General features: G+C 37.4%; 1 protein-coding gene across 2 annotated transcripts in view; it reads right to left on the reverse strand.

Annotated features, from left to right (window-relative positions):
* The window catches only part of CUNH2orf76 (chromosome unknown C2orf76 homolog), a 61,370-nt gene that overhangs the window by 25,036 nt on the left and 24,302 nt on the right, over positions 1-12,032 (reverse strand). For both annotated transcript variants that reach the window (XM_007456355.1, XM_007456354.1), the window contains exon 3: positions 2,301-2,351. In XM_007456355.1, the coding sequence (XP_007456417.1) occupies positions 2,301-2,351 (51 nt within the window). The remainder of the gene's footprint in view (positions 1-2,300; positions 2,352-12,032) is intronic.

A 12,032-nucleotide genomic window follows, 5' to 3' on the forward strand; every position in this document is an offset into this window, starting at 1 on the left:
ACCCTCCTACACTGTTGGTGGGAATGTAAGTTGGTGCAGCCACTATGGAAAACAGTATGGAGGTTCCTCAAAAAACTAAAAAATAGAACTACCGTATGATCCAACAATCCCACTCCTGGGCATATATCCAGACAAAACTACAATTCAAAAAGATACATTCACCCCTATGTTCATAGCAGCACTATTCACAATAGCCAAGACATGGAAACAACCTAAATGTCTACTGACAGAGGAATGGATAAAGAAGACATGGTACATGTATACAATGGGATACTACTCAGCCATAAAAAAGAACAAAACAATGCCATTTGCAGCAACATGGATGCAACTAGAGATTATCACACTAAGTAAGTCAGAAAGAGAAAGACAAACACCATATGATATCACTTATATGTGGAATCTAAAATATGACACAAATGAACCCTATCTACAAAGCAGAAACAGACTCACAGACATAGAGAACAGACTTGTGGTTGCCAAGGGGGAGCAGTGTGGGGAAGGGATGGACTGAGAGTTTTGGAGTTAGTAGATGCAAACTATTACGTATAGAATGGATGGGCAACAAGGTCCTACTATATAACACAGGGAACTATATTCAATGTACTGGGATAAACCATAATGGAAAAGAATATAAAAAGAATGTATATATATGTATAACTGAGTCACTCTGCTGCACAGCAGAAATTAACATAACATTGTAAATCAACTATACTTCAATTAAAAAATAAACAAATAAAACAAACAAAAAATTTTTTAAAGCTACTTCAGGCAAATGAAAAGGGCAAGAAAGCAGAGGTGGAAATACTTATATCAGACAAAATAGACTTTATAACAAAGGCCATAAAGAAAGAAAGGACACTGTATAATGATAAAAGGCTCAATACAAGAAGAGGATTACACTCATTAACATATATGCACCCGGGACTTCCCTGGTGGTCCAGTGGTTAAGAATCTGCCTTCCAATGCAAGGGACACGGGTTCGATCCCTGGTCAGGGAACTAAGATACCACATGCTGCGGGTCAACTAAGCCCATGTGCTCTACAGCCTGCGCCCCACCTACTGAGCCCGCACGCCACGGGAGAGAAGCCTGCACACTGCAACAAAGAGCCAATGCAGGCAAATAAATAAATTAATTAATTAATTTTTAAAAACATATAGCACACAATATAGAAGCACGTAAAAACACAAAACAAATACTAACATACATAAAGGGAAGAAATTGATGGGAATATATTATTTACCACTGTGATGATGAACAGTCAGATATTTTGATGATTTCATGATCTAAAATTGATCTTTTAAAATAACTTACATGGAACACAAGTTTGAATACACACCCACACCATGCAAAAAGGGAAACTATATGTAGCTATGCTAACTTTAAGTGGCATCTGCAGGCTGATTCAAGTTTAAGGTTATATTTCAAGGCATGATACTTTGAAAGCCATGAAAGCTGAAACTGGAGAAGTTTCATATTTAATTAATCATGCTTTTTATTCCTTTCTCTTATTCAATATTTAGTATGTAAATTCTTTAAGTCCAATAAATCAAAGTACTTTCCACTCAGTGCCTTTAACTTCTGCTTGACTACCCCTTGTGACCTCACAATTAGTCTCTGGATATTAAAATGCATACACACGGTGAAGATTGTGACTTCAAAAGTATTTTAGGTCATAAGTTGCTCTACCAAATGGCAGCAGAATTAAAAACCACTCCAAAAATGATCTAGGGTAATAAAAAATTTATGCTTTAAAAATGTCTGCACCAATTAACAGAAATATTTATTAGATGCATTGTAATTCTCAAGTGAAGTCTCAAATTCAAAGTTTGGTGAGTGGCACTACGCTGAAAGTTAATAACTGTACCTTCTTTATAATAAATAATGAAACCCAGCTTCTTGCCTTATTACTACATTTTAAAATCAATAATTGCAACATATAAAATTGCTATGTAACATGCTCAAGTTACTGGCATCTAAAATGTTAAACCTCTTCTTATAATTCCTAGTCTTTAATCATTTCTTCTTTTCTGATTACCTGACAAAGAAATTCATTTTAAACAGTTTGCCAAACATGCTATTCCTCACAAATAGGAGAAATATACAATTCATACACTTCCTTACACAATTACAATTTAATGATATACTAGAATTCCTATATTTCTAAATAACTTCCATAGTGGTTTTTATATACACAAAGTAAATTCATTTTTGAAAACCAAATTTAAAACTCACATCAATATAAAACTAATGTGAAATTATATTAATATATATCTTAAAAGACTAAGAAAAATTGGTTACCATATTTATAGTTTCTGAATGGTGGTGGCAGGCTGGTCCTCAAAGGGATATCTGTAAGAGAAAGATTATTTTTATTATAAAATATTCAGATAGACACAGTATTAAATGAATTAGCATTTTATTATACAATAGCATCTTATACATTTGAAATATACAGTATGTATGTGGGAGACATTATTATATAGTTGATGTTCATTTAGCACATGAATCTGAGAACCCCTTGGGGGGGTTAAGTTAGTAGTGGAAACCAATGATCTAGAACGATCTTAATACTCTCACCAAATTTCAGATAACCTACCATGTAACAACTCTAACTCAGCAAAGAAAACAGAACAAAAACAAAGTAAAAAAATTTTTTAAACAGTGTCCCAAATACTAGAATTAGTTTTAAATAATAATTAAACTACAACCCCTACAGAGGGCAATTAAGTAACATATATCAAAATTACATATGCATATACCTTTTGACCTAGCAATTCCACCTGGAGAATTTACCATAGAGGTATATACTTTGCACACTCGTGTGTGTGTGTATGAAACGACCATACATACAAAGGTACTAACCGTAGCACTGTTCGCAATGCCTGGAAAAATCCAAATATCCTTCAATGGGGGTACTTGCTAAATAAACTATAATATGCCCAAACAATTAAACATATTTTTCAACTGTAAAAAACAAAAAAGGATGAGGAAGAAGCTCTCTACTAATATGATAAGATCTTCAAGATATGTCAAGAATAAAGGAGGCATAAGGCAGAGCCTTAATTTTAGTAAGCCACCTTTTAAGTAAAAGGGGGTAAAAATAAGAATATATGTTTGCATTTGCTTATATTTTCATGGGAGGGAGCATGATGCACTGGTCAGATAGAGAACAGAAGTGGCAAGGAGAGGGGCCTCCCTGGTGGCACAGTGGTTGAGAATCTGCCTGCCAATGCAGGGGACACGAGTTTGAGCCCTGCTCTGGGAAGATCCCACATGCCGCGGAGCAACTAGGCCCGTAAGCCACAATTACTGAGCCTGCGTGTCTGGAGCCTGTGCTCCACAACAAGAGAAGCCACGATAGTGAGAGGCCCACGCACCACAATGAAGAGTGGCCCCCACTTGCCGCAACTAGAGAAAGCCCTCGCACAGAAACGAACACCCAACACGGCCATAAATAAATAAATAAAAGAAAAAGGAAGTAGGATAGCTGAATATTTAAAAAAAAAAAAAAAAAAAAAGAAGGAAGGAAAATGAAAATTTAAAAAAAAAAAAAAAAAAAAGAAGTGGCAAGGAGACTTCTCACTCTATTCCTTTTTATATTTTGATCTCAAAACCACAGGAATGTGTTATCAAAGAAAACTCTAAAAAATCCCACACATCTGAACAGGAAAACTGTTTAAGTACATTTACCTTTTAAAGGTCAAATAAATACCAAAATTAAAATATAATTTACTCATTTATGTTATATGCATTTAAACTACCTACTACCAAGTATTCCAGATACAGGGTAAATAAGAAGTTACCAAGTCACCACTCTTGAGAGCACATGCTCCCTGTGAATCCTGTAAAAAGGTACTGAGTTGGCCAAAAGGTTCTTTCGGTTTTTTCTGTAAGATGGCTCTAGTAGCACTTAGTTGTGTTTAACTTCATTCAAAACAATTCTGTTAGATTGTATTGTGACAGCTGTCATATCAGAGTGCATTTTTAAAAAAACATCAAAATTGGTGAATTTTTGTGTAACCATTTTAATATTGAAGATGGAAGAAAAAAACATTTTCAGCAAATTATGATTTACTATTTCAAGAAAGGTAAAAATGCAACTGAAACGCAAAAAAAAGATTTGTGCAGTGTATGGAGAAGGTGCTGTGACTGATCGAACTTGCCAGAAGTGGTTTGTGGAGTTTTGTGCTGGAGATTTCTCGCTGGATGATGCTCCATGGTCGGGTAAACCAGCTGAGGTTGATAGCGATCAAATCAAGACATTAACTGAGAACAATCAATGTTATACCACACAGGAGACAGACGACATACTTAAAATATCCAAATCAAGCGCTGAAAATCATTTGCACCAGCTTGGTTTTGTTCATTGCTTTGATGTTTGGGTTCCACATAAGTTAAGCGAAAAAGACCTTCTTGACCATATTTCCACATGTGATTCTCTACTTAAACGTAATGAAAATGTTCCGTTTTTAAAACAAATTGTGACGGGCGATGAAAAGTGGATACTGTAGAACAATGTGGAACGGAAGAGATCTTGGGGCAAGCGAGATGAACCACCACTAACCACACCAAAGGCTGGTCTTCATCCAAAGAAGGTGATGTTGCGTATATGGTTAAGATTAGAAGGGAGTCCTCTATTATGAGCTTCTTCCAGAAAACCAAACGATTAATTCCAACAAGTACTGCTCCCAACTAGACCAACTGAAAGCAGCACTCGATGAAAAGCATCCAGAACTAGTCAACAGAAAATGCATAATCTTCCATCAGGATAACGCAGGACTGCATGTTTTTTCTTTGATGACCAGGCAAAAACTGTTATAGCTTGGCTGGGAAGTTCTGATTCATCCGCCGTATTCACCCAGACATTGCACCTTCGGATTTCCATTTATTTCAGTCTTTACAAAATTCACTTAATGGAAGAAATGTCAGTTCCTTGGAAGACTGTAAAAGGCACCAGGAACAGTTCTTTGCTCAAAAAGATAAAAAGTTTGGGGAAGATGGAATCATGAAGTTGCCTGAAAAATGGCAGAAGGTAGTGGAACAAAATGGTGAATACGTTGTTCAATAAAGTTCTTGGTGTAACTGAAAAATGTGTCTTTTATTTTTACTTAAAAACCAAAGGCACTCTTTGGCCAACCCAGTATGTTCACAGCCAGGGCTATGGTCTCACCAGCCGACATTAGAATCACCCAGCCCGCTGCACCAGTAGATCAGACTCACAGCAGGCCAGTCCCAAGCATGTTTAAACACAAGACAAAAACCTGTTGAGATGATTCTTTGACAAACAAAATCACAGGAGGCCAACCAGATGACAGGAGTAAATGAGGCCGGGCAAACAGGAGGGGACTCTGAGGTATGAGCAAGCATCCCGTTAAAGGGGGCTGCAGCCCATACATTCTAATCTGTTGCCTAAAGTTTTAAATGGAAACGCTAAAGTCTGGGGGATCAGGTGAATTTTTCTGACTTGAAAATACTGTAGGCCAAAGGAAACCTGTCTGAAGTCCAAATTTGCCTGCCTGACCCCCATCTGAAATGTCTGTCTTAGGCTTAGCAGAGCACAGACGTTCATTTTATCTTTTGTTTCTCACTTACTTATGAATTCTGGGCCAAAGAAGTATTGACTAAACATCGGAAAGGAGAATTAAATTTAATTTATTGCCATGTATATTCCCTGAGCTAGACAGCGAAAACCCCTGAAGAAAGGGCTGAGGTACAGAACAGATAGCTCAACGAAACTATTTTCACTTAGATATGTCTACAGTCAAGACACCAAATCACTGCCTTACATTTGGTCTAGAATTCTGAGAGGAGAGACGATGACAGAAGCGAACAGGAGCCCCTTTTCTCTTTCTCTCTTTAGATGTCAGCTCAACTGTCACCTCCACAAAGAGGCCTCCCCTGACAACCCTACTAAAACAGGGGTCTTCTCTCATATTCTTCCCTTCATAACATTTTTTACAATTATAGTTTTGTCTGTTTACTTAGTTTGGTCTCTCTTTCCTACTAACTCATAAATTCCTGGAGATTAAGACACAGTGGCCTGTCTTCCCAAAACCTACAACAGTGCCTGGCACATTATAGGTTAATGAATACTGGTTCCAGTGAGGGCAGGTACTACAGCCTATTTTCTTCATCATGTTGCCAGTACCTAAAAGAGTGCCTGGCACATGGCAGGTGCTCAAAAATATGCATGAGTGAATATGTATCGTTTAATCCCTTTAATCAGCAGGTAAGAACCCTGAGGTCTCAGGAAGGCAGGTGGTCAGCACAAAGCATCAAGAACCAGGACTAGAATCCAGCCCTCCCAACTCCCATCTGCTGCACTAAGAAGGGTACAATAAAGCTGGTATCTTCCGTGGTGGCAAAAGAAAAGATTAGACGTTAAACACATTATGGTGAGAAAAAGGCTTTACATATAAAAATGCTTGAAGAGGAGGAGAAAAAGAACAAACACTTCCTTATGAAAAAGGGTGTTTCCCATTTTGCACCACTACGAATAAGGCTATGAGTATTCATACGTGGACAGACATTTTCATTTCACCTACAAGTGGAATTGGCTGGATTGTATGGTAGGTGTATGTTTAACTTGTTAAAAATTTGCCAAATCATCTTCCAAAGTGGTACCTTTTTAACATTCCCACTAGCAACATATAAGGAGTTCCAGTTCTTCCACATCCTAGCTGAAAACTAGTTTTTAATTTCTAAAATTTTTTGATTTTAGTCATGTTAGTGGGTGTGTTATGCTCTCACTATGGTTTTAATTTGCATTTCACTAAAGACCAGTGATGATGAGTATCACTGAATATGCTTATTTGTCATCCATACATTTTCATTGATGAAGTTTGTGTTCAAATATTTTGCCCATTTTTAATTGGGTTGTATGTCTTATTACTGAGTGGTAACAGCTTGGTTTCTTTTCTAGTTATTATTCTAGATACAAATCCCTTGTTTATATGTTTTACAAAGTCTTTCCAAGTCTGTGGTTTGCCTCTTCATTTTCTTAAGTGTATTTTAAAAAGCAAAACTTTTAAATTTTGATGAAGCCTAAGTTTTTTCTTTTTCATTTATTGTGCTGTATTAAGAAATTTTACCAAAATCAGTCCCTAAGATCTTCTCTTTCAGAAGTTTTATGGTTTCAGCTTTCAAATTCAGGTCTTGAACAAAAATTGTTTTTGTGTATGGTAGGAGGTAAGAGTAGAGTTCATTTATTTGCATATGGATATCCAGTTGTTCCAACACCTTTTTAGAAAGATGACCTCTTCCCCCCAAAATACCTCGCTCAAAAACCAATTAAACATATATGTGTAGGACTATTTCTGGACTATTTTTCATTGATATATATGTCATCTATATATCAATACCACACGCACTATCTTGCCTGATATAGCATTACAGTAATAAGTCATGAAACCAGATAGCGTTAAGTCTTTCAACTTTTTGTGACTTATTTATATATTTATTTATTTATATATTATAGGTCTTTTTTTATTTTCCTTATAATTTCTGAACAAGTTAGAATAACTTGTTTACAAACTTTAGGATAAGTTTGACATTACCTGAAGGAAAAAAGAAAGTCTGTTGAGATTTTCATTGGCATTGGAATCCACACATTATTTTGAGGAGTCATGGTGTCTTAACCATATCGAGTTTTCTGATCCATGAACACAGTCTATCTCTCCATTTACTTAGGTCTTTCTACATTTCTCTCAGTGATGTTTTGGAGTTTCCAGTGTAAAGTTCTTACAGCTCTCGAATATATACTAAGTATTTCATATTTTTTGATGCTATTACTCTTTTTCAGTTTCCAACTATATATTGCTAATAACACTATTAATTTTTGTATATTGATTTATATCCTTCAACCTTGCTAAGCTCAACTTACTAGTTCCAGTACTGTTTTTATAGACTCCATAGGATTTTCTACATAGATAATCATATCACCAGTGAATAATGACATTTTCTTTCTTTCTAATTTGGATGCCATTTATTTCTCTTTCTTGTCTTACTGAACTGGCTAGAACCTCCAATGCAGTGTTGAATAGAAGTGATTTCTAAAAAACACCATGCCTGTTTCCTTATTTTAGGAGAAAAGCCCTCAGTTTTTCACCATTAAGTATGATGTAGGGTGTCAGTTTTTCATAAATATCCTTAATCAGGTAGAGAAAGTTCCCTTCTATTCCTACTTTACTGAAAGTTTCTAACAGAAGTGGATGCAGCATTTTGTCTTCATCTATTGAAATAATTACATGGTTTTCCTTTCTTAATCTATAATATGATGAGTTACACTGAATGATTTTTGAATGGTAAACCATCCTTGCATTCCTAAGATAAACCCCACATAGGCATAACGTATTATTCCTTTTTAAATATTGTTGGACTTGACTTGCTAAAATTTTATTAAGAATTTTTACATCTTTATGCATGAAAGTTATTGGTTGCCAGCTTTTTTTTTTTTCCTTCCTAATTGCTTTCTCTGATTTTGGTATCAGGATAAGGATGACCTCAGAGAATGAGATAATAATAATAATTCCTTTTCTTTTATTTTCTGGAAGAGTTTCTGTAGAATTGAGATTATTTCTTCCTTAAATGTACAGTAGAATTTACCAGTGAAGCCATCTGGGACTGGAGTTTTCTTTGTGAAAATGTATTTTAGTTACTGTTCATTTTAAAATACAGAATTATTCAGGTTGTTTGTTCCTGTTTAGTGAGATTTGGTAGTTTGGGTTGTCTTTCAAGGAATTTTTCCATGTACCTAGGATAACATATTTATGGCACAAAGTTGTTCAAAATATTCCTGTATTATTCTTGCAAACTCTGTAGAGAACTGTAGTGCTATAACAACTCTCACTCCTAATACTGATAGCCTGTGTCTTCTCTTTCTCTTATTTTTTTCCTGATTAGGCTGGCTAGCACTTTATCAATTTTATTAATCTCAAAGATCAGCTTTGGCTGTTATTGATTTTCCCTATAGTTTTTCTATTTTCTGCTATGATCTTTTTTATTTCTTTTATTCTGCTTACTTTGGGTTTAATTTGCTTTTATTTTTCTATTTCCTTAACATAAGGGCTGAAATCACTGATTTAAGACCTCTTCTCTTTTTCACATTAGGCATTTTTAGTACCATAAATTTTCCCCTAGTACTGTTTCACCAGATTCCCACAAATTTTGAAAAATTGTGTATACATTTTTATTCAGTTCAAAATAGTTTCCCTTTTCTCTGCTTTTATCCATAGGTTATTTAGAACTGTGTTATTCAGTTTCCAAATACCTGGGGATTTTACAGAGATGTATCTGTTACTGATTTCTAACCTAATTCCACTGTGGTCAGAAAACAACAGTACAGAGGAAGACACTGGAACTCACCAAAAAAGATACCCCACATCCAAAGACAAAGGAGAAACCACAGTGAGACAGTAGGAGGGGCACAATCACAATAAAATCAAATCCCATAACTGCTGGGTGGGTGACTCACAAACAGGAGAACACTTATACCACAGAAGTCCACCCACTGGAGTGAAGGATCTGAGCCCCATATCAGGCTTCCCAACCTGGGGGTCTGGCAACAGGAGGAGGAATTCCTAGAGAATCAGACTTTGAAACCTAGTGGGAATTGATTGCAGGACTTTGATAGGACTGGGGGAAACAGAGACTCCACTCTTGGAGGGCACACACAAAGTAGTGTGTGCATCAAGACCCAGGGGAAGGAGCAGTGACTCCAGGGGAGACTGAACCAGACCTACCTACTAGTGTTGGAGGGTCTCCTGCAGAGTTGGGGGGTGGCTTTGCCTCACCGTGAGGACAAGGAGAGCAGCAGCAGAAGTTCTGGGAAGTAGTCCTTGGTGTGAGCCCTAGCAGAGTCCGCCATTAGCCCCAACAAAGAGCCCAGAGTAGGCTCCAGTCGCCTCAGGCCAAACAACCAACAGGGAGGGGACCCAGCCCCACCCATCAGCAGACAAGCTGATTAAAGTTTTACTGAGCTCTGCCCACCAGAGCAACAGCCAGCTCTAGCTTCCACCAGTCCCTCCCATCAGGAAACTTGCACAAGTCTCTTAGACAGCCTCATCCACCAGAGGGCAGACAGCAGAAGCAAGAAGAACTACAATCCTGCAGCCTGTGGAACAAAAATCACATTCACAGAAAGACAGACAAGATGAAAAGGCAGAGGGCTATGTACCAGATGAAGGAACAAGATAAAACCCCAGAAAAACAATTAAATGAAAACAGTTCTTTGCTCAAAAAGATAAAAAGTTTGGGGAAGATGGAATCATGAAGTTGCCTGAAAAATGGCAGAAGGTAGTGGAACAAAATGGTGAATACGTTGTTCAATAAAGTTCTTGGTGTAACTGAAAAATGTGTCTTTTATTTTTACTTAAAAACCAAAGGCACTCTTTGGCCAACCCAGTATGTTCACAGCCAGGGCTATGGTCTCACCAGCCGACATTAGAATCACCCAGCCCGCTGCACCAGTAGATCAGACTCACAGCAGGCCAGTCCCAAGCATGTTTAAACACAAGACAAAAACCTGTTGAGATGATTCTTTGACAAACAAAATCACAGGAGGCCAACCAGATGACAGGAGTAAATGAGGCCGGGCAAACAGGAGGGGACTCTGAGGTATGAGCAAGCATCCCGTTAAAGGGGGCTGCAGCCCATACATTCTAATCTGTTGCCTAAAGTTTTAAATGGAAACGCTAAAGTCTGGGGGATCAGGTGAATTTTTCTGACTTGAAAATACTGTAGGCCAAAGGAAACCTGTCTGAAGTCCAAATTTGCCTGCCTGACCCCCATCTGAAATGTCTGTCTTAGGCTTAGCAGAGCACAGACGTTCATTTTATCTTTTGTTTCTCACTTACTTATGAATTCTGGGCCAAAGAAGTATTGACTAAACATCGGAAAGGAGAATTAAATTTAATTTATTGCCATGTATATTCCCTGAGCTAGACAGCGAAAACCCCTGAAGAAAGGGCTGAGGTACAGAACAGATAGCTCAACGAAACTATTTTCACTTAGATATGTCTACAGTCAAGACACCAAATCACTGCCTTACATTTGGTCTAGAATTCTGAGAGGAGAGACGATGACAGAAGCGAACAGGAGCCCCTTTTCTCTTTCTCTCTTTAGATGTCAGCTCAACTGTCACCTCCACAAAGAGGCCTCCCCTGACAACCCTACTAAAACAGGGGTCTTCTCTCATATTCTTCCCTTCATAACATTTTTTACAATTATAGTTTTGTCTGTTTACTTAGTTTGGTCTCTCTTTCCTACTAACTCATAAATTCCTGGAGATTAAGACACAGTGGCCTGTCTTCCCAAAACCTACAACAGTGCCTGGCACATTATAGGTTAATGAATACTGGTTCCAGTGAGGGCAGGTACTACAGCCTATTTTCTTCATCATGTTGCCAGTACCTAAAAGAGTGCCTGGCACATGGCAGGTGCTCAAAAATATGCATGAGTGAATATGTATCGTTTAATCCCTTTAATCAGCAGGTAAGAACCCTGAGGTCTCAGGAAGGCAGGTGGTCAGCACAAAGCATCAAGAACCAGGACTAGAATCCAGCCCTCCCAACTCCCATCTGCTGCACTAAGAAGGGTACAATAAAGCTGGTATCTTCCGTGGTGGCAAAAGAAAAGATTAGACGTTAAACACATTATGGTGAGAAAAAGGCTTTACATATAAAAATGCTTGAAGAGGAGGAGAAAAAGAACAAACACTTCCTTATGAAAAAGGGTGTTTCCCATTTTGCACCACTACGAATAAGGCTATGAGTATTCATACGTGGACAGACATTTTCATTTCACCTACAAGTGGAATTGGCTGGATTGTATGGTAGGTGTATGTTTAACTTGTTAAAAATTTGCCAAATCATCTTCCAAAGTGGTACCTTTTTAACATTCCCACTAGCAACATATAAGGAGTTCCAGTTCTTCCACATCCTAGCTGAAAACTAGTTTTTAATTTCTAAAATTTTTTGATTTTAGTCATGTTAGTGGGTGTGTTATGCTCTCACTATGGTTTTAATTTGCATT

This window comes from Lipotes vexillifer, unplaced genomic scaffold, assembly GCF_000442215.2.
Source record: "Lipotes vexillifer unplaced genomic scaffold, Lipotes_vexillifer_v1.1 scaffold3, whole genome shotgun sequence".
NCBI lineage: Eukaryota > Metazoa > Chordata > Mammalia > Artiodactyla > Lipotidae > Lipotes > Lipotes vexillifer.